Raw genomic sequence first — 24,031 nt, forward strand, 5'->3', positions numbered from 1 at the left:
AGGTGGGGGCTGTAAGGCAAAGCAGACGGTGAATGCAAAAAGCAGAAAGAAGAAGGAGAATATAGAAAAAGGGAAGGGAGGAGCAGAAAGACATAATGAGAGAGGGAGAAAGAGAGAAACGACAGTGGCGATAGGAAGAGAAACGGAGTGAGTGTGTGTGCGTGCGTGGGGGAGGTGTGTATGACAAGAGTGCGTGCGTGCGTGTGTGTGTGCGCGTCCGTGTGCCGCACTGCCTGGCTGACTGAGAAGAGAGGGAGAGAAAGAAATAAAGAAAGAGAGAAAGTACCCATAGTGGATTTCCACCAGCTGGCTGCTGCTGCTTCTTTTTTTTTTTATTTGGCACTGTCTCGAAAGCTGTATTCCATGCACTTTCTTGTCCACATTTCCCACCTTTGTCTCTCCAGCAACGTTATTGGGACAGCTAGACCACTGTGAGTAGACGCCAATCTGTTCATTTCTCTCTCTCTGTACGCTCGAGCTTTGTATTTCGATTGTGAAAGGCACCGGAGGACGGGGAACGGGAAGGGGGGTGTTGTGTGTCTTACTGTGCTCAGCTGTCTACTACTAGGCTTTAAATAACATCCACACTCTCTCTGTTTTTTGTTTGTTTTTGTTTGTTTTTTGCATTGTGCTGTCAACCTCTGAGACAGCTCTGTTAATTGTCATTTCTGAGACATAGTAGATGCACCATAGGGCACCTCATACTTCTGAGTAAAACCGGTTTTACAGTCTCTTCTGGTTGGGCGTGTTAATGTTTTGGTAGTAGTAGTAGCAGCTCTCTGTCTGTAAGAAAAGGGAGATAGTTTTGGCAGCGATCAAAGCTCTGGCACACCTTAGATAATTGCCTAAGCACGTGCTTTCTGCTGTCAGACAGGTGTGTATTTGCAGGTGTACGGCATATATATGTGTCACTGATCCAAAGAATCTGGTACACATCTTGCATGGCACATGTAATAAATCAACTCTCTGTTTAGAATGCAAACTATTTCGTGCTTTTCTTGCGTGTAGTGAAGTCTATTCTAATGAAGACTATACTGCGAAAGTTTTCTGCGTGATGGTATGCACATGGGTGTTTATTGCATCACTAAAAAGAGGAAAAATAGCCTGTTGTGACACTTGTGTGGTTCGGCTTTTTTTGAAGAGTTAAAGTGTGACCATTGTTGGTAAATGGGGTACTAGTCTGACACATGCCTTTGAAACACACACACGCACAAACTGTCTGCTCAGTGGCTGGCACACTGCCCATGGGGGTCCAAACAGGCACCATCAGTTAAAGGGGCTCTTGACAACTATTTCAACTTAATAAAACCATTTAGAAATCATTTGAATGGTTCACTAACCTGTTTTGGAGAGAGTTGTGACTTTCCCCGCTTTCCACAGTGTCCCTAGGTGGAAAACCGTCCTTGCAACATGGGAACTAACATCCCAGTAAGTTGGAAATAGGAAGTCTCGTGAGAAGAGAGAACGAGCGAGAAATACAAACTGCTTTATAGCAATTCGACATAATTCTATGATACTGTGTATCATGTATTACCCACTCAGAAGATATAGCTCCACCCGATTAAGTTGTCTGGCTCGGATAATAACAAATGCACGTGAGCAGCGATAGAAAGAGGGAGGAAGGTGCCGCGAGTGAGTTTTTATTATGAAAATATACGCCGCACAGCTGTACGGGGAGCTCGATGAGAACATACGACAACAAAAGTGAAAATCAACGAAGAAATTATTAGAGTTGCCAAGTGCCCCTTTAAGGTGAATTCAAAGTCTTGTCTTTGTAGTCTAAACAACTTAATTTAATGGAAAAGAAAATCTTATACTCAAATATTGTAGATGCTACTACAGAATTACTGCTTATGACATCCGAAAAGACAGAGTTTTGTATGTTAGTAGAGTTTTTTTCATGGGTGTTTTATTAATTTATTTAGTTAACATGATAAAACCACAAGGTCCTCTTTTCTAAGATATGCCTTCACCATGGACAACGTTCTATGTGTTTGTCTTCTGTGCAGCAAACAGGTTTTAATTTTATCCACTCTTTCACATAGAAGAATACTGAAAGGATTATAAAAATCATTCACATAAATGTATGATAATATGTTGTGTTTTAGAGAGACATTACCACTTAAAAGTGCCACAAAATGGTTGCATGGTGATATTGCACTTTAACTTATCTGGAGCCAGTTAGGAGTTTCCACAACACTTTCAAGATAAAAAGCACAATAGAGACCAGCAAAGAGGATATTTGAAAACAAGGAACCAGGAAGAGTTTCTCAGTATGTTGACTTGGGCATTACCAGTTGTATTGTAATTGTAAATGGGGTTGTATTTGCATGAGACAGTTGGCTCATCTAGTTGAAGCAGTCTTTATTGTGACCTTGAAAAATGTACAGGTAAGCTCAGGTTATTTTAGTAGCATATGCCTAATTACAAATTAAATTAGACAATATAGTGATAACCAATTTTATAGACTCTTTGTGTAATGTGTTTTCTTGTGAAAGAGAAAAAAAGACAGAGAGATAGCAAAAGAACAACAAAAGACAACTATTTCTTTTACAAAGTATTATGTAGTCTTATCTCAAATCAGGCAGCAACTTTACAGAGAATACCAAGATGAAACAGGTCATAGTATGTTGTCTAGTTAATAGAAGTCAATGATTATGTCACTATTCCAGGACAAAATGTTATGATGCATGTTTGAATTAGTCTGCAATTGATAAATGAAAATAGTATTTGCCCTACATTTGTGTGTGTGTAATTAATGCATAACATGTTGATACAAAAGGTTTGAGAATAGTTTTGAAAAGGATACACACACTCGAGACATATAAGTAAACTGTCGGTTTGCTAAATTGTCAAGTAACTTGTGCTTTTTGCTCTTCCACAGACTGTTTCTGTGGTGGGTTCAGTGGATGGCCCCAGAGGAAGAGGCCAGATGGAAATTGGGTCCCATGACCGCCTGGAAGAAGGCATGTTAAACCATGAACTGCCTAACGGGCTTAGCAAACATGCAGGAAATGAAGCAAATATTTGTGATGAAGAAGTCAGAGGCATGGCCAAGGAGCAACACCAGCACAACTACCATGAGGGGGCTGGATGTATTCCCCAGGCACCGGGCTGGGTCCCTGAGCAAGCTGGAAAGTCTTCAAGTCCTGAAAGTCAACAGGGTGCGTGGAGTGGCCAAAATGCCAGCACTCCAGTGAATGATGTGGATATGGAGGATGCACGAACCCTGGTGGCCTTTTCTGCTACTGTTGGCTCACTGCCACCTTACACCAACCATCAAACTTCTCAGACTCCTACAGCTCAGTTGTATGAAAGGTTCCATCAGGAAATGTCTAATGGAGGTGAGGAGACCAAAAAGAAAGTTGTGGATGGTGAGTTGTGCCCCCCTGAAGACCTAAACACTCTTCAGGCAGCACTGAACAAGGCACGTCATGGCCACAAGCCACCTAACTGTGATTGTGATGGCCCAGACTGCCCTGACTACCTGGAGTGGCTGGAGAAGCAAATCAAAATGGTGGCTAACTCCCAGGATAAAGGTTCCTGTAAGATCACTGGTGCTCCTCCACAGCCACATGCACCACATCGCTATTCTCAACCCCAACCACAACAATGTGGAGGTAACCTCTTGTGTATGCAAGACACAAATCCACAGCCCCTTGTTAACCAGCCTTCTGCTCCTAGACCCTTTGGCCCACCAGCACCCATTCCCTGCTCCCCTAGTGTTCTGTCCATAGCCAAGGAAAGGAATGTTAGTTTGCAAACAGCCATTGCAATTGAGGCTCTGACCCAGTTGTCTGCCACTGTCCCACAAACTGTTGTTCCTCCAAGCGAATCTTCTCCTGCAAATCACCATCAGCATCTGCCAACCTCCTACCCCCAGAGTATGCCACAAGTGGTCTCTTCATCATCTGGTCCTTTTTTTTCCTCCGCTGCTATGTCACAGTCCATCCCTTCAGGACGTTACCCCCAGGAGGTATCATCTTGGGAGCAGCAGAGACCTCAGTCTCAGGGTGAGGCCCCTGCACCTAACCCATCTCACTATGCTTCCCCATACCCATCCTCAAAGTCCCCATTTTCAAGCATACACCCATCCTCCCCCAATCCACGGCCCCAGCAGTGGAACCAGGGCACAGCTGGAAGCTGCGAGAGAAGCTCCCCTCGGAACCCATGGATGATGGAGAACACAGAGTCCCAGCTTCGTTTTGTAAACACATCCCAAGGCAGCAGTGACCCAGTGTCCGAGCTAAAGCAACTCCTTGGAGACACCGGTGGAAAGTACTCCAACTCAGCCTTCAAGTTCCCACTCCTTCACCCCAGCTTGCAGGATGGTCGCAAGGGCAGCCATGCTGGGATGCCTCACATCAAGCAGGAGGCAGACACAAAGGAGTACCTGGGCTCAGGATGTGCAGTCATGGGACAGGAGGGGATGGTAAATGGCCAGCAGCCGTTCCAGGGTCAGCAGTTTTCACCCACCATTAGGCACTCAACTCAGGCAGCACTACAGCAGCACCTTCATCATAAACGTAACCTCTTCTCTAATTCTCCTGCCTTTAGTTCATTAGCCCCCATGGCTTGTCAGAACCTTCGTAAATGGTGGCCACAGTCTATTCCAGAGAGTCCTGTAACCATCAAACAGGAGCACAAAGAACCCAAAAAGAAAAAGGGTGCTCAAAGTTCTCCTCTTCTAAAGCAGTCAGTGGGTGGGCTATTTGGTCCACTAGGCACACCTCTTCCAAAACCCAAACAGATTGTTATCAAGAAGCATAAACAGAAAGCTTCCCAGCCAACTTTTCTCCCACAGAAACAGATTACAGTATCGAAACCTCCCTTCATCTCCCCAGGATATGCACCATCCCTCTCTCAGCTTGTTCCATCTCTACCAGGCATGGAAGCTGGGCTTCCCCCCTCTCAGGTGGCTGAGAGCCACCCAGCTCCAGCTCAATCTCAGGAATCCATTTTGAATAGCAGTAGTGCACACATCTCTGAAAACACTCATTTTTCTTCTACCCCTGTGTCAGTTCTAGCACCATCCACCCAGAAGGTGATAGCTTGCTCAGGCCCAGCTGGGTCAAATGACAGCATCTCAACAACCAGTATCACGCCTCAAACCTCTACAACACAGCCAATTTCTTCTCTGGCTGGCCTCAGTAACCTAGATCCAAAATTTGAGGAACTTATTCGCCAGTTTGAGGAGGAGTTTGGGGACACCATTTCCTCAACTTCTGCAGCAGAGACCCCAGAGAATGGCCCTGCTCCGCCAGTGGTGACAGAGTCACAACCAAACTCAGGACAAACCAGACCCGAGTCACCATCCCCAAAGCAGCCTGTTAATTGCCCTCCTGTTCCCACAAATGAGTCTGAGCCCATGGATGAAGGTCAAAAGGACATGAAAGAAAAAACATCATTGCCATCTGAGCTCTATACTGTCAAACAGGAAAGTGAGGAATGTGAGGTGGATGTGAAACCCTCTGGGCAGCTCCTGTCTGTAGCTCAGGATGCATTTCTGGATCGACAGCACCCCTTCATCACACCTTTCTCCCCTCCAACTAAACGTATAAAGATTGAGTCATCTGGTGGCGTGACTGTGCTTTCCACAACTGCATGTTTCTCTGCTGCAGACGGAGAGGGGGATGATTTGAATACTCCCACCAAGGATAGCTTTCCCTCCTCCCCTTCACTTAAAGGTTTTCTTGAGTCACCATTGCGCTACCTGGACACTCCCACCAAGAGCCTACTGGACACACCTGGGAAAAATTCCCAACCTGATTTTCCCACATGTGACTGCGTAGGTAAGTGTGAGAAAATTCAGCAAAAAAGTCTGGTCCAGTAAAAAATATCTGACCAAACTGGGAAAGAACACTCATATTCTCAAACAGAATAAAAAAGGCAGATAAACAGACATTGAGATTTTGTGACATCATAGCACATCAGAGACTCGGCTTTGAGACTCGCTTAGCTAACCCACCTAACTGTACGTTAACACCGCCGCGGACTTGAGCGTCAAAGAAGCCCTGTCAAGGACGCTTGTCAAAAAGTATGGGGAAGCTTGTTGACGCTTTGGAGGCTTTGAACGCTCTGACGTTGCAGGGAGAATAGAAGTGTTACAACATGAAATGTAATAAACAGAAAAAAACAAGCAATACATTGAAGAAACTTTTTTTAATGACAGCATTTTTATAACCGTTTTGGTCACATTTGGTCGGGAAAAAATAGTTAGCTATTATTATTATTATTATTATTATTATTATTGCGGTCAAATCGGTGTCACCGCGTGCAAATTAATTGCATTCCTGCTTTAAAACGAGCGTTCGTAAATATTTCAAATAAAAGTTGTGCTCATGCGGTCCATATAAGAAAACAACATCATGTCATAAATGATACGAAACCAGTAGAAAACACAGCAACGGCGATGATTAGCTTCTCTTCCATTTTCTCGGAACTAACGTTTTGGTAGGAACGAAAGTTTACATTGAATGTTTCTCCGGAATCAGCAAGCGTGAAGGACTATATTTCGATTGGTTGCTGGCGTTTTGCCGCTGCTTACCGGTGAACCGCGTCACAGCTCATTACCATAAAGTTGAGCTTCTTTCAACTTTCTTATTGACGCTCAAAACGCCCTAAACACGACGCCGATGGATTTGACGCTCCTTGCAGCATGAGAAAAGCCAGCTTCCATTGAAAATGAATGACTTCCGGCCGCTTTGGAAGCTCAAGTCGGCGGCGGTGTGAACGTACAGTATCTTTTTGCTTTATTGCAGTTCGCTTTATTACCAGTATATGTTGGGATTAAGGTTATTCCAATAGACTATAACAGACTAATTTGATCATCAAAATTCCCTTCAGGAAGCTCAAAATGTTTCTTTTCATCACATAATTTCTGTATCAGCACATTTCTCAGGGTAGTGTTGGGCCATGTCTCTATCAGGGGCCGTGCATTGCTCTGCAATCTGTTGTGTTTGCCTCTTGCAGAGGAACAATAGTTTTGAAGAAAGGAGCCCATTGTAATTCTTTGGGCCAGTGCAGTGCAGTGCCTTCTGTCTATGTTCAGGCTATTGGTACAGTGAGTTCAGCTAGTTTTCCAAAGGGAGAGTCTGCTCATATATCATATGATATACTGTGGCTAGACATCAAAGAAGGGAGGGACTAGGGAGGACAGGGTGAGAAGAGATGGTCTGCAACCTCTTAGCTCAGCCCTTGTATCTCTTATTTTGTCATTTCAGAGGTTTTGGTGAACTGTGTGAAATTTTTCCTATTACAATGTTTGATTGCATTGCAACAGTAGCTAAGAATTATTTGCAAATTTCGACTGAAGATATTCCAAAAAGCTGTCCTCATTATATATACCATATTATATCTGTAATATGTAATTGTCAAAATGATTTTCCAAATGAAGAAAGTATTCATTCAAGGGTAGTAAGCTGTGCCTGAACACTTGTTGGAGCTTGACTGTTAGAAAAAGCAAAGGACAATAGAAGGGAGGTTTCCATAGTGAATCCTTATAGCACTCTGTCAACACCACAGGGAACACCCAGTGCTATTTGATGCGTACAAACACACCAAACACGTTGCATATGTTGTACATTCAGCAGTTCTGATTTTAACATGGGAGAATTTATATTTAGTCAACTATATTTTTGACTTCTCAAAAGCACTAAACTCTTCCTATTTTGTTAGCTATTCTTACAAGTATAGTTGGTACAGTATTTTACACTGCTGAGTAAGCAGATAGTATGCATCCACAAGATGTTTCTCTTTTCTCACAAACACTTTTTTCATAAGACTTTCTCTTTTTTTGCTCACCCACACACATGACTGACTCATACTATTGTTCTAATGAAATTACACATTACAATTACACATCTAAATTACAGTAACTATCATTGTATAAGAGTGTGTCCATGCTTTAACCTGCATTCTCTCGGTGTCCCTTAGACCAAATCCTAGAAAAGGACGAGGGCCCATACTACAACCATTTGGGGTCTGGGCCAGACATGCCTTCAGTCAGAAAACTAATGGAAGATCGGTGAGATGCACAGATTTCTGAATCATTATTGCATACCATAATGTCTCCTCCACAGATTTTATTTGTGGGCATGTTTGTTTGCTAACACAACCTGCAGGACATGTAAGGGCCACGTGGAATCTTACTTTAAGGCGAGACACAGCAAGCAAACACATTGGGTTTTTTTTTTCACGGGTCAGTTTTGAGGTTTTGGGACATTTGTCTTTAATAACGTGTATTTCAGACTCGTGGTGAAAAAAAGTCAGGAATACACATGTTGGTCTTTATTTTATTACACTTTGTCTGTTTGCCTCTGTAGATTTCTAATTCATTAAAAGTTGGCGTTCTAAATTGTCCCGCTGCTCTGCAATCCCTGTCTGCACCCGGTCATCACACACACCGTTAGAAAGCTCTCTCTCCTGTACAACGCTGTCGGATCCAAATGTGGTCATTTATTTTTTTAATCAGCAACCAATTGTGAAAGTAAAAGGGGGGATTTAACTCGCCCTGATGCTAAATCTTTAAAGCCCGTTTTCTCAAAATGACTTTTCTCTCATACTCCAAGTCCGAAATCTCTACTTCAGTAGCACCTATATACACAAAACTTTCCTGTCTTGTAGTACCTAGTTATATTAAGACATTTAGGGATTTGTAAATATATTATTCCTAGCCTGATTTATATAACAAATTTAAAATTTGTTTTTATTACAAAAAACATGGCGAAAATCTTCTTTTAAGGCTATTGACAGTATATTCTGATTTACAGAATAACAAAACTAGATTGCCATAAATCTCTCTGTATTTTTTTCCCCATCTAATATGTAAACACAATGACAAACGTGAAGGAATTTTGATCCTGGCTTTATCCAATACTCAGATTTCATTTTTTTTAAATGTATGCAAATTAGCTCATATTTAATTAGATTATGCCTAATTTGCATATTTAATCATTAAATTGCAGAAGACTTGTAATACATTTTTCCCCCTCATCTTAATGTAGGTAATCAACTGTGTACGTTTCATGGTGATATCAGCTAGTTAAAAAAAATACCCTATTCACCTGTAGTGTCTCGCCTTAAAATCAAGGTTTTTTTTTTACTTTCTTGAGCTACTATTAAAACAATGGAATTAGCTGAAGAAACTAGTTTGAATGTTGAATTTAAAGGTCAGCCTGCTTGCTTTTACTTGCCTTTCTGCCTTGTCCTTTTTTTAGTAACATGTTAACCAAAATAGAGGAAAAATACAATGAGTAACATTCAGAAAAACCAAATCCATTTATAGATTACAATATATTTTATCAACCAGAAGTTATTAAACTTCTGAAACCACAGAGGAATACTGCTGATCCTACGTCATTTGCTTTAAGAGTTCCCTAGTGACCCTTTCATTGTTCTGTGAGAGTTGTTTGGAAGCTCTGGCAGTTGGATCCCGGCAACAGATTCTTAACCAGCCGAGGATAAGCATCTCCCTTTTCTGCCGTTCGCTCTCCCCTTCCCCTCCTCCCACCTTCCTTCTCTATGATCTTGTCCCCAGGGAATTCCTGACCCAGAATCCAACAGGAGTAACAGGAAATATTGGCATCAGCAGATCGACACAGGGGAGAGACAGGGAGAAAGACAGACAATGAATAGCAGGGGAAGAGAGAAAGAATTTAGAGGAAATCAAAGGAGGTGGAGAATTGATGAAAATGGTGGGGTATATATTAAAACTTGAAGCAATGAGTATCCTCTTGTTGTTTTGTCCAGATACAAATGGCAAAAGGAAATAACATTTCCTTTTCAGCAGCGCTGTCATGTGGTGCCCATATGTGCAAAATGTTCACTCTATTTACACGGAAAATCAAGTTAATTTGCTATATATGAGATTACTTTATAGATTCCCTGATGTCTGAAAACTTTCACTAATACTTAAAGATCCTGTGATCATTCAGAAGTGAAGAGGCAAATGAACAGCTCCACAGGGTGTTGCCCCCTTTCTCCTGTAAGCATACAGTAGCTAAGACTTCCTTGACCCATTTGGATAGAGTATCTCCACCTTTGCTGACCTTTGGTACACTTGTCCACTCTCATTGCTTTATTTGAGTGCTGATTGAGGGCATAGTGGCTGTAATTTCTATAGCTTGAGCCATCTCCTCTGAGATAGAGGGGGAGGTGGTGGGTAGAAGAACCTCCCCTTTGTTTGTCTGTCAGACAGTGACTATAGCCATCTTAAGCCTAAGCCTGACCCTTTTGTGGCCTTTGACCTTATAGCCCACCCCCGTGGATCTTGGAAGCTTCTCCCTCAGACTGTGTAGTTTTAACCGAACGGTATTTATACTTCCCTCATGCTGCTGTCATGCTCATGCACCGAGAGTTTCATTTGAGGAGACAAGTAATTGTTGACTGCGAACATGAGCCATCACACACAAATGTAGAACTGAGGCAATAGCCAACAATATATTGAATGGGTCAAAATGATCGAATTTTCTTTTTTGCCAAAAATCATTAGGATATTAAGTAAAGATGATGTTCCATGAAGATATTTTGTAAATTTTCTTACTGTAAATATATAAAACATTTATTTTTGTAAGTGAATGCAGCACAATCGCAAACATAAATGGACAACTTTCAAGGCGATTTTCTCAATGTTTCGATTTTTTTTTTTGCGCTTTAGATTCCAGGTTTTCTAATAGTTGTATCTCGACCAAATATTATCCTATCCTAACACACCATACATCAATGGAAAGCTTATTTATTCAGCTTTCAGATATTTTAAAGTCCGGGGTCACAAATGTGTGTAAACATCAAGACTTGAGTATCATCAACTACTTCACTTTTTCAATACATTGTTCAATACATTTCAACATATCACAATATCATAATTGCATTGCTGAAGCTATACCAAACCCTCCACACTGGCTCTGACTGCCAAAAATCTTATTTAAGTACACAACGTGGTTTATTCTTCATTAAGATTGAGGAGGGCAGTTGTTTTCATGTTGTAGTATCAAACTGTGTTATTTGAGTTACATATGTCCCCTTCTCTCTCTCTATTATTCCAGGTATGGGGAGAAAGGTGAAGCCGTTCGTCTTGAGAGGGTGATTTACACAGGACGAGAAGGAAAGAGCTCTCAGGGATGTCCTATCGCTAAGTGGGTAAGTGTGAAAAACTACATATTTCTTAAATCAATTTGTCATTTGGTTACCTGAATGATCGGACAACTAATTGGGCTTAAGAAAATCCTGTATAATTCGGATGGTGTGGAGTTCACATAAGCCAAACAAGCATGTTTCTTAGGCACTCAAAAATAGCTTGTCAGTATGCACTGTGGGACTATTTTAAACTTCAAATGTAACAAGACATAATTTAAAGACGTCCCTCCGAATCATTTCTTTACATTGTGATCCTGCCCAAGTGGGAAAATAATTTACTGCTGTAAACACACCTACAGATTAGCATCTACCAAATGCCTTCATCGTTACTGACTGTCTTTCTCTCCGTAGGTGATTCGTCGCAGCAGCGAGAAGGAGAAATTGTTATGCATTGTGAAGCAACGGCCTGGGCACCACTGTGCCAATTCTGTTATTGTTGTTGTTATCTTGGCCTGGGAAGGTGTGCCCCGTGCTCTAGGAGATAAACTGTACAAAGAGCTCACAGAAACCATCATTAAATACGGCAACCCCACCAGCCGCCGTTGTGGACTCAATGATGAGTGAGTTTTGAAAACAACTGATGTTTTTATTTTTATTTTTGGCCTTTTGTGTCTTCAAGAGATGTAGCAAAGAGGTCACAAGAAAATTATATTTCGGATTGACTAATTTGTTAAAGTAAAGTTGAAAGTGCATCAGTCAAAGTTATATTGTATAATTTACCGTCAAAATTTGTTGACCTAAATACAATTTCTGAATCATTCCTTTGATTATATTAGGTAGATTTTTCTAGACTATTTTACATTGACTACTAATTATATCACCTATTGTAAGAGTTTATAGTTTCACCTGATTGAATTCATGGTGGGTGCCTTTTGCAGTCGAACATGTGCGTGCCAAGGAAAGGACTCGGAGACCTGTGGAGCTTCCTTCTCTTTTGGCTGCTCCTGGAGCATGTACTTCAATGGATGCAAGTATGCTCGAAGCAAAACCCCTCGCAAGTTCAGACTGCAGGGAGACCACCCCAAAGAGGTTAGTTGCTCATAAAGAAAGGGAGAAGAATTCTTTAATGTAATGAGTGGTTATTTTTATAAGCCCGATAAAAATAGCCAAGAGTAATTTATTTTCTATTTTTGTGTATAGGAGGATGATCTCAGGGATAACTTCCAAAACTTGGCCACGCATGTGGCCCCTCTATATCAGCGGCTGGCTCCCCAGGCCTACAGTAACCAGGTTTGTTGAATTTGTTTGACAATTAAAAATAGTCAGTGTAGTCACACTACACCTGAATGGTTCACAATTCATACTATTTAAGCACATTAAACCAGACATGTTTTCTTGTAATTGGTTTGGTGTGGTTTATGTGATGAAAAATTTATTTTAATGTTTCAGAACTTTAAATTTATATAGATAAATTACGGAATCAGGAAATGTTAAAGAAATAAATAGAAAACAAATTGATTTTTTTTTTGTGTGTGTGTGTGTTGCTCAGTGTGTAAATGAGAACATTGCTTCAGACTGTCGGTTGGGTTTGAAGGAAGGTCGGCCATTTTCGGGAGTCACTGCATGCATGGATTTCTGTGCCCATGCTCACAAAGACCAGCATAACCTTCACAATGGCTGCACTGTGGTACGTTATTAATGGAATACTACTGTTACAATACATGCTCATTTATTTGTACATGAATATTTCACAATGCATGAATAAAAATGATTCACTTGTAGAGTTTAGAGTTGTTTTGTGTGAACATTTTTAGTAGTTAGATGCACCCTATGGTGGAAGTAGTTAGCTTTACACTTCCTAATTTTGTTACTTTCAGGTGTGCACTCTTACGAGAGAGGACAATCGCACAGTGGGCACCATTCCAGAAGATGAGCAGCTGCATGTGCTTCCACTCTACAAGATGTCTACAACTGATGAATTTGGTAGTGAGGAGAACCAGCGTCTCAAAATGCAAACAGGAGCCATCCAGGTGCTCTCTAACTTTCGTCGAGAGGTTCGAAAACTTCCGGAACCTGCTAAATCCTGCCGGCAGCGTCGGTTGGAGGCAAAAAAGGCAGCATCAGAGAAGAAGAACAGAAAATTGCAGCTTGCAGAAACCCCAGAGAAGACTGTCAAGATGGAGATGCACCACATGGAGTCACCCAACCCTCAGCAAGGCAATAAAGGTCAGTGGATAAGATCAGTTTAACTCTATATTAGGCATGTAATGGTACACAGAAGTTATGGTAGGTTTTGGGGTCACGGTTCGATACGAGTTCGGTACAACAGGATAAAGACAACAGATCACCAAAGCTAGGCATCTTTTCATTTATTTTGAACAGACACCAGTGCAAATTACAGTTTGTTCCACCTAGCGGCATTTAGTCCCCTAGTTGGTACAGTACAGCCCCCTCTATTATATTAACCCATAATATTATTTAAGTACTTTTGTATACTTTTTAATGATGACTGTATGTTTTTGTTTTTAGTTTGTGTGTGTTTTAATTGTTGGAGCTTGTATTGCAAGACAAATTTCCGTGTACACGGACAATAAAGTACTATCTTATCTTAACATCTTGTTTTCGAGGGGGTCCTCAAATGCATCTCTTGTGTTACAAAAGTACAATATAAGTAGAATAATGAAAAATAAAAAGTAAAACTGCAGAGATTGGTTTTTGCACTCCTGTAGTGTTTTTCTGCCTAGCTCCGGTTATTCTGGATGATGTGTGTTAGCATGTTGGCTGGCAAAATCTTAATTTAGCTGAAGTGGAAATATTTTAAAGATGTGGAGTTTAGATGTTATTATTTGAATTAAATTTTCCATTTCAATTGAAGGTTTGGCACTCAATCACTATAAAGTATCCATTTAATATATACTTTTTTTCTCGTTCATCTGTTATCTAGCTATTCCAAAACAAGAGGTGAAACCAACCATCAAAAAAGAGCCTGTCGACCGCTTCCAGCCCTTCAATGGAGCCATACATGGCTACCCAGCACTAAGGAACGGCAAGACAACCCCTGATCCCCACAACATAAGCAGTTCATTTCCCTACCCTGGTAACTATGCAAGAGGTCACATCCCTACCAACAGCCAGCCTCCTGCACAGAGCCCCATCAATGGCTTTCACCCTAACCTCCAAGATATACGCTACCGATATTACAACTACCCTCCTAGTGCACTTTTTCCTCCTGAGCTCTTGGGATATGATAACGGAGCCTGGCCCAAAGCTGGAGAACCCTCTGCCACATCATTTGACCAAAAGCCAGATGTTCGGTGTCTCCAAGCCACGTTGGCACAGGCCTATCACAGCCGTCCTGGGCAGTCACAGCAACAAATGGCTGACGCATCTATTCAAGGCTACCCACACCCTTCTGAGATTTCGCAGTCTCCTGTTCCACCTAGTCGTACTCCATCGGCGTCACTTGATCAGAACCACCGCTCAACACCAATCATCAAGCAGGAGCCCATGGATGTGCCACTATATGATGGCAGATCAGATGGGAAAGCTCAGAGCTGCCCTAGCACTCCCAGTACCACGCCAAAACCTGAAGGCTGGCCTGAGCACAAACCAAATGGCAGCATAGTCTCTAAAGGCTGGGATGGAAACATCAGAACATTCACTCCAGATAAGCAGAGGCTCCACCAGCAACACCCACACAAACATGAACATCTTCAGTATCCTCAGCAGCAACAGTGGAATCCCTGCCATAACACTCTAATGTCATCCCCTGCCCAATCTCCATCCCCATCACCTGCTCCCTCTCCACACCCTTCCACCCCAAGACAGTGGGGTAGCCCTGCCCCTAGTCCACAGCCTAAAGCATGGGGTCCTTACGGTCCCATGGGCTACGGCACTGGTGGGATCAGGCAAGGCAACCCTGCTGGTGCTTTCCCAGATAAAATACTTTCCCAAGCAGGCGAGAATTGTGGCTCTGCACCTCTGGGACTCCAGGAGAAAGCCTGGAAATCTGGTGGGGGATCAGCAGCAAGCAGCACACCATCTCCAGCTCCCGAGGGACGCTTGTTTCCTGACTCACTGCAAAGGTCGAATGGTCAGGCGTGTTGGGACAGTGAGGCAGAGACCCAGAGTGAACGCGACCCTGAAGAAGATGAGGTGTGGTCGGACAGTGAACACAACTTCATGGATCCCAATATTGGAGGAGTTGCAGTTGCCCCCGCTCATGGCTCTATCTTGATTGAGTGCGCCCGTCGGGAGCTCCATGCCACCACGCCACTCAAAAAGCCTGACCGATCTCACCCGAGCCGCATATCCCTGGTATTCTACCAGCACAAGAACCTGAACCAGCCCTGCCACGGTCTGGCTTTGTGGGAATCCAAGATGAAACTCCTGGCCGAGCGAGCACGCCAGCGGCAACAAGAAGCAGCTCTTTTGGGTCTCTCGCAGGAAGAAATTAAGGCCTACGGGAAAAAGCGCAAGTGGTCGGCTGGATCGGCGAGCCCATCCCCTGGACAAACCAAGGACAAACGAGAGGGTGTGATGACACGAATGGCGCCCACACAGCATACCACCACCGTAGTCACAGTTTCACCTCACCCGTCCACACACCTCACTGGTCCTTACAGCCGATTCGTGTGAACTCTTGTAAACTGTTGCCCCCTAGAGCCAGAGATGGGAATAGAAATGAAAAGGATCATGAATCTTACACCTTTACCATTTGCTTTCCCCTCTTCTAGCTCTAACACCTCTCAGGCCACCACAAGGGAGGGATTTTCAGAAGGGGCACTTTTTTCACTTTTTTTTTTTCTTTTACCTCAAATTTTGGCAGCAGTTTGGGAACTCCCCAAACGGACACGCTGTCTATGGTGCTCTTGCTCTCTCCAACGTGGGAGGGATTTCCATAGCTACCCCTCCTTAAGTGAATTTGATCCTAATTATTATTGCTCTATTATCAATATTATTACAATTGCTATTGTTACTGTCAACGTTGATATTACAGGTATTGTTATTATATTATGAAGATGACTATTTTTTATGTTAATGTTAATGTTTTTTTTTTTCATAATTTCTATTCATATGATTTCCCCCCCTCCCCCAGACTAAGAGGGACTTCCTTTCTTCATTCAGCATTTTTTGTCGCGCTTTTCACCTCTCCCAACCCCACCGATCTCTATATTAATGAAGCGCCTTCACATCATTGCAAGTCATGTTTATGTGACTGCATTAAGGCAACTATAGAGGATCTGCTCTATATTGCGCTAGTCACTGAACTCTTGCACAAGAAAGAGAGGACCAGACACCAGCTTGGGCCTTTCTGTCTAATGAAATCTGTGAAGTCTCTCATCCCTTCAAATGGTGCTTCGTAAGTGTCTCTAATTTTGCCCTCACAATATCGAGGCAGGTGCTGGACCTGGGTGCTCTTTAGCGGCAGATGTCAGTCATGTTCAGTGACGGGGACCTCCCAGTCCTGGTAATTGGTTCAACCTTAAATCATGTCATCTGATTGGTGCTGACTCATTTGCCTGCAGTTTCACTGGCCATCCTTCACTACCCATGTGACATTTTTAGACTAAGTTCTCTAAGGTGCTGTTAGTGCTAGCAAAAATCCACCTCCATAAAAACCGCCCTTATGAGCTGCAGATAACCCAGAGTATTTAAAAAACAAAGTAGATTTTAAACAATAGTGGATCTGGTTGGTTCAGTCAGCAGACTGTCCAAAAAAAGATCTACACAGGGTTAAAGCTAAAGGTGGACTTGCCTAACAGGTTCCCAATATTTGGTTTTATGCATGGGATTCCCAATACAACTGGCCCTGTGTCTTCCATGTCCAGATTTATCTGTAGTTACCCATTTGTGATAGGCAGAGCACATTTCTTGGAGTTGGTGCTACTATGCTCCTGTAAAGATGCCCCCTCTCGTTGTAAGCAGCCCTCTTCTCTCTATTTAACCTGAGAGATCACCTACACCTGGAATTCATGGTGCTGAATGTCAATGCATAGTTTCAGCTCAGATGTGTGTGTGTGTGTGCGTGTGTGTGTGTGTGTGTGTGTGGATTCCTAAACATGCACGCTGGTTAGAATGTATGTGTGCCAGTGTGAATGCCTGTCTGTGAGCTTCATATAGGGAGCAATGCAGGGCTGCCGCTGGTTTACACAGGGCTTTAAGATGCTTGACACTCACAGAGGAGAAATCCTGGTGCTCATTAAGTGGTCCTAATGCTCTTTACCTCATGTTGTACAGACACTGGTCCCAGTCACAACATGCTATACACACACGGGCGCTACAGACTGCAGGCTTGCTGCCTACATCCACATTCGTACCTACTTTTTTATTATTATTATTTATTATATGATAATGATGATGATTATTGTTATTGTGATTGCTGTCATTTTATTTTTTGGGTTTGTTCATTTTAGAGAAATTGTAAATATTGAAGAGAGGATTTTATATAAGCACTTTTAATCTTGATTTTAATGAGAAAAAAAAATAAGAACGGATTATTGACAACTTGAAACCTAGTTTTTGTTTTAAAGGAATTTTATTGGGAGAGATAGAAATGTAAATAGTTGAATATTTAGGTAAGATTATTTAACTGGTGAGGGATGATGGCCTAATCATGAATGATTCCTGAATTTTTAGTCTTCAGTTGTCTGTGTGTCAAGCCGTCAACAACAGACCACAAAGCGGGATGCTTTGTCAGTGTACTCAAGATACTGCTGTCCTTCCTTTCGTGAGTACTGTACTTACACCAATACCTCTGTACTAGCATTGTCACCGGCTTCCTTCCCCTGCATCTGATCCACTTCTATAAACCGTAAAGTAATGGAGAACAAAGAAACAAATGTGAGCATGTTGACTAATACAGTTTCGCAAGGGTTCAGGACTCGGAAGTGCATCTCTTTTACATGAAAATTGCCCATAGAACCGAAAATAATCAGGTTTAAACTCGCAGCTTTCAGTTCAACTCTCCAGGTAGATCATGTAATGCTGAATTGTGTTGAATTAAATATTGTGTGGGGTTTTACAGAACTCTGAGTCTGCACTGACATTATATTCTCTAGATTGTCATTGTCCTCTGAGACGTGAGACTTGCCCCTGAATTTGAGGAAAAAGCTGAGTTTCAAGACAGCTCGGTGCGATTTCATTCACCCTAAATGTCTTTTGAACCATGGTGCTACCCTCTAGAGTTTATTGTGGAAATGACTCTTGGCAAACACTGTTGCTAAAGTACTTGGGCTCTTAAATTGATGTGAACTCGTTTTGAGAGTATTTGAGATGAAAACCTATATGGTGCTGATCATTTTAAAATATTTTTACATAGTTATTTCTGAAACACTTCTGATGGTCACAGTTTTTTTTTTTTTTATAACTAAACAAATAAAAAAAGCACTCCAAATGATCCATTTCCCCTTTTTAGCAATCACCCTAAATAATTGAAATGGTACTTGAAGAGCATGATGGCAGGTAGAGGAATAGGTACTCATGCTTTTGATGTGAATAGACTGTTAATTTAATATTCTGGTGCTACCTAAACTGCCCAGAAATGTTTTCACCCATTCTGAAATTTTTATACATTTTGTCATTAAATTGAATATTCTCACTTTTTCTTTACTCACATTTGGCCACATTGTCACACGAATACACACAAACACAACACTCTCACATACACACACACACTACCCTGCCCCCTTTATCAGCACTCAATGTTATGAGTATAAATCATGCCCAGTTTTAAACATCAAAAGGACAAAATGTCTAAAAAGGAAAAAAAAAGAAAGAAAAAAAAAAACTGGCAGCTACATTCCTTTATGAGTTAAAGATTGTTCTTAGTTCTATTTTTCATGTTGAGTATGCAGTATGTAAAAAGTGTTATCTTTTGTTTGGTCTCTCTCCTTGTAGCTGTATGGTGTATTATGTGAATACATAGTGTATGTGGTAAGATCCACGATACTGTTTTATGTTCTAAACTAAGAAAAATAATTAAAAAAAATTAAGAACTTGCGTGACATTGTTAATTCATTTATTGACTGTCGATTTTGATGGGAGACTATAGATTTTATTTTAAAACTAAACTATTCAGGTTTGATGTTAAATGAGAAAGTCTGAATAAGACTCGAGATGTATCATTGCTAGATGCCCACATGATGGCATCAGAGTTCTGTTATCCGCATATTTGTACAGATGTGCGAGTAGCAATATCTGAATGCTGCTGAATTGTTAGTGTTGTTGCCAATTACCCAATAATTACCCAAGTAACAACTTGTTGGGTAATTATTATTACTAGGAGAAGCTGCATTTATCTGGGTGCCAGTCAGTGGTTATAAAAAGACCCTATACTAATCAGCAACAGCTGGTAAAAAGATTATTAGATTCATTAAAATTCCTGAATCGTTATACCCACTGTTCTTATACCTTTCCGTTTGGGATTAAAGCCCACTTGGTAGTGGTACCAAACCAATTATTTGTTTCAAAACTATTTACTGGTTAATTACATTTTAGAGATTGAAAAGTCGTCCAACTAATGGTCAGGTACGTATGACACGTGCCCCAGCCTCATATCATAATGATTAATAATGAAACTTTAAATAAGCAGTGACTCCAAAAACATTTTTATATAGGGCTATCATAAAATCAGGTTCCCCTTCGCACTTTTTGCCCAGAACTTTTCCTTCCCTCAGAGGGACAGAGTTTTCTTCTGCGCATGTCCTGAAAAAAGTGGCCATGGTTCGAACAGGCTTGTTTGTGTATTGTTTTAATATGAATTTCTTTCAGGACAATAAACTGATTAAACTAAGTAGCCTACATAATTTTATTATAAAAGAACAAATGATCAAAAACTATTCTACACCATTCTATTCAACTATTCTATGAAGTGACAGGCGGAATCAGACCAGACAATTCAGTATTCATTGAGAGACAGACAGCTATCCATTTGCACCTAATTTCATGCAAAATGTTCTTGTAACTCTGCGAAAAATTTCATTCGGCGTAATAGCGCCCCCTGCTGGACACTTGTGCAGTAAAAAAAAAATCATGCACGCCATGGTCACCCATTTCAAAATGTAAACTTTTTATAGTTTTTTTCTAACCATTCCAGGCAAATAATTCTGTTTGAACTGAATTGTGGCAAGGTGCCAATCGGAAAATATTACCTTGCATGTGAATGAGGATATTTTGTAATGTGTGTGTGTGTGTGTGTGTCCAATAGGGGTTCCTCAAGGGTAAACTTTAGGACCTATTTTATTTAGTATTTATTTTAATGATCTTCCTCAAGCATGTCCAGGTGTTAATGTTATAATGTATGCAGATGATACTGTGCTTTTTACTCATACAAGAACTAAAGAACTAGCTACAAGCAAACTGTCATCTGCCTGCAATAGTGAAAGTCTTGTTTTCTATTAATTTAAGCAAAACAGTTTGCATGTATTTCACTGTAAGAGAACAGAACTCAGTGAATTTAATTTAAATAATTGTAGAAACATCAGGCAACAGCTTTCTCAATCAGCTGCACTTCGTTTTGTGCACACTCTGATTGTCGCTCACTTGTCATTTTGTATAACAAATTGGTCACTGGCATGCAGGTAACATTACACTTAAGCCTGTGTACTCCCTTCATAAACAAATTATGAAAGCGCTAAACAAAACCTCCAAGGGACTATCATCATTGTACTATTTTAAAAAAGTTCAGTTGTTTAAATTTTAATAATTTTGTATTTTAAACTGATGTGTGCCTGATGTACAAAATCATTCATAATCTTGCTCCCCCTCCTGGCCCATAACGGAAGTGCCAGTAGGAATAGAGCATCTGTCAGGGGAGATTTGATACCGCAGTATAGAAAAACAGCCTTTGGTCAAAAAGCTTTTTCGGCTAGAGTGGTGGGGATATGGAATTTCTTACCCATAAACATCATAAGCAATGATAGCTTCTCATTTAAAAAAAAAAAAAAAAAAAAAAAAAAACAAGCTTAAGTACTGGAGACCATCAGAACAAATCTGCAACCATTAATGACTGTGTTGTAAATCTGTTTTATATACTGATTTTGTAAATCTTACATTCCTGGATATAGCCTATGTATTGTGATGTTTTATGTGGTGTGTAATATTGTATGTTATTTTAATTGTTTACCTGCCCAGGGACAGCAGATGTAAATATGCTAACTCTGGTGCAATTACTTTTTTACTGTGCATTTTTACCCTGTAAAAATAAACAATGAAATTAATTATAATTAAAATATAGGGGTACATAATTCATAAAGCGCTATTTACATTATGTGACTGTCATGATACACACAGGAAACTATAGATCCAAGAGCACTATATATTTATTAGGGTAATCTGTACTCACAACCAGTAGAGGCCATGCAGGAAGAGGACCTCTAGTGGTTACCCAGGAACACCAGACACTGTGACATGTCACTCATTGTTTACTCAGAAATTTCGGAAGTTTTCGTAAGCTACACAGCGACGTGCAGACCGAAGCGCCCGTGCCTTCAGATTAGTTGTACCTGGTTACACGAGGTAAAAACGATATAAATACTGTTCGTTTTCTCACACAAACCGCTCGTTTCGTGTCTTAGGCCATCAATGTGTACTTACATTTACGAGTCATTAAATCATATTTAATTTGTACTTCTCTGTGCATGCTCTTTAAGGTGAACCGAGGGTGGACCCCCTAAACCTGCATTATATGACTGACAGACAACAACGGTTTGACCGAAAAATATCAAAATTGAAAATGCTGTGGAAACAAAGACACCTACATCTTGGATACCCTTGAGGTAAGCTAAAACATATCAAAAATTAATTTCAAAGTGAACTATCCCTTTAAGCGAATGGGAACGCAACAACAATTTTTAATGTATATTCCCTCATTCACCGCTATAAAAGTTTACCCAACTATGACGACTTCCGCTTCTGAGAAACCTGGAAATGTGAAAATGGCCTATAGGCCTATATGTCACATAACATAATATTTAGCTTCCTCAGTAAAGCTGTTCAGTGTCCATTAACTCAGTTTTCACTATGGTGCATATTCATTGTATTTATACTTATCTTGTTCTTTTATATTTAATGTTGAAGCAAATAATTCTGTCATGTTTTTATGACAGCCACCATATTTTAACAAACAAGCATAAATACATCCTATTTATGTCATTAAAAAGTTATTATTATAATGTAAAACACCATTCAGAATGGTGAACAATTTGTGTACTTACATCAAACAAAGTGAGAAAAAATAGGTCAGACGAGTTTATACCCATAACCCTGGCAGTCACTGAATAGGTTTCATTTATACAATATCTCTCAGACCAAATTGAAATGGCTGTTGACATGGAGAACATTTGGTCCGATATATTAATGGCTTTACCTGAAACCATCAATAATGGTTGCCTTCATTCACTATGTAAATAAATCAACTCTGATCTTTTACACAGTTTTAATTTGCTAGACATAATTGGGTCTTGACATCCTTTCATATCATCTGCATCTGATTCTGAGTTCCATGTTTCATCCAACAGTGAATGTTCAACCAATAGAACAAGAAGGCAGATTGCATGTAAATGATGCAAAATGCATACTAATGTCTTAATTTGTGAAAATCACCATTCCCACCCATTTTATATAATTTATTTATCTGTTTTTATGGCTCTGTAGTGACATGTGAATGGGGAAAAACATGCAGCATGAACAACTTCTATGTATAGGGTGATTCTCACGAAATCCAGATTTAGGAGGAGTCCAGCATCAGAATTTAAAAAATGCCCTTGAAGCAGTGTTGTAGTACTCGAGACTCGGACTCGTCTCGGACTCGGTCTCGAGACCATATTTTAATGGTCTTGGTCTTGTCATGGACTCGTGTGCATTTGGACTCGGAATTGACTCGTACTCGAACATTTTTTTTTTTTAGGACTCGGACTTATTCCCGAGTCCACTCGAGTTCAATTAAAAATATTTTTCATGATTATTAATGTACGTTAATAAAATATTTCTTTAAATTGATTGACATGCCCAGTGATTGGTGATTTTCTAGTGCACATCTGCGCATGACAAATTGTAATAAAATTACTTTTAACACCATCTACTATGTGGCCTTTTTACCCTAAACTGATCATATTTTTTAAACTCTGGTCTCGGACTCGACTCTCTATGGACTCGGTCTTGACTCGGACTCGACTCTCTCTGGTCTCGGTCTCGACTCGGACTCGAGTGAGGTGGTCTTGACTACAACACTGCCTTGAAGCCAATTTTATTTTTGTACATATAAGATTAAGGTCTGAACTTACTATAACCATTATTTTTAGAATATTTTAAAAACGATTTCCTATATAATTATTTACATTTTTATATACAGTCCATAAAAAATGATCATTACCGCAACATGACATTACATTAAATATATGGTTAAATATTTGTATTTTTGGCTAATGTTAAAGTGGACTCTTTTTACTCATGCTCAAAGCTATGTAAAACTATGAAGAGATTACTTTTTCATATTTATTATTTTTTGTAATTTCTTTGTTTTCTCTCATTACCGAAACATATGTGACATTTTACAATTTATTTTATTTTACTGTTTCACTAAAAGATAATATATGCATTTTTTATGTAGCAGACCTTAAATAAGTAGTGTTGTACAATATGTATATACATTTTAAAACAAAATATGATTATCTATTTATTACTTAATTTGTAAAAAAGATGCATGTTGCGGTAATGAAAATGCCATTTCGGTAATGAGGATCAATGTTTCGGAAATGAGATTTAGCTCACACATTCACTGTTGACAAAGGGGTTTGATGCCTAACCCTATTTTACATATTTAAAACGCATATAATTTTTAAAAGAATATTTATTTCATAAACAGTGTTTCATTTTCAGTGTTGTGTATACAAGTTACAATCTTATGCTCCAAAAGAATCATGTAGCCTACACTGTAGTACTAACAAATATACAA

At 40.3% G+C, this 24,031-nt stretch overlaps 1 protein-coding gene across 5 annotated transcripts in view; it reads left to right on the forward strand.

The window, feature by feature from the left end:
- The window catches only part of tet3 (tet methylcytosine dioxygenase 3), a 46,855-nt gene extending 27,778 nt beyond the window's left edge, over window positions 1-19,077 (forward strand). For 4 of the 5 annotated variants that reach the window (XM_089130548.1, XM_089130549.1, XM_039660020.2 and 1 more), the window contains 9 exons: window positions 2,885-5,792; window positions 7,936-8,026; window positions 11,046-11,139; window positions 11,488-11,696; window positions 12,015-12,165; window positions 12,277-12,366; window positions 12,626-12,763; window positions 12,954-13,302; window positions 14,021-19,077. In XM_089130548.1, coding sequence (XP_088986674.1) covers window positions 2,885-5,792; window positions 7,936-8,026; window positions 11,046-11,139; window positions 11,488-11,696; window positions 12,015-12,165; window positions 12,277-12,366; window positions 12,626-12,763; window positions 12,954-13,302; window positions 14,021-15,714 — 5,724 coding nt within the window. In that variant the 3' untranslated portion in view covers window positions 15,715-19,077. Of the gene's footprint in view, window positions 1-31; window positions 432-2,884; window positions 5,793-7,935; window positions 8,027-11,045; window positions 11,140-11,487; window positions 11,697-12,014; window positions 12,166-12,276; window positions 12,367-12,625; window positions 12,764-12,953; window positions 13,303-14,020 lie in introns of those variants that run through there. The other variant, XM_039660022.2, reaches the window with a different exon arrangement.
- The last annotated feature ends 4,954 nt before the right edge of the window (window positions 19,078-24,031 follow it).

The sequence above is a fragment of the Pimephales promelas genome, chromosome 4, assembly GCF_988280905.1.
Source record: "Pimephales promelas chromosome 4, fPimPro1.hap1.1, whole genome shotgun sequence".
NCBI lineage: Eukaryota > Metazoa > Chordata > Actinopteri > Cypriniformes > Leuciscidae > Pimephales > Pimephales promelas.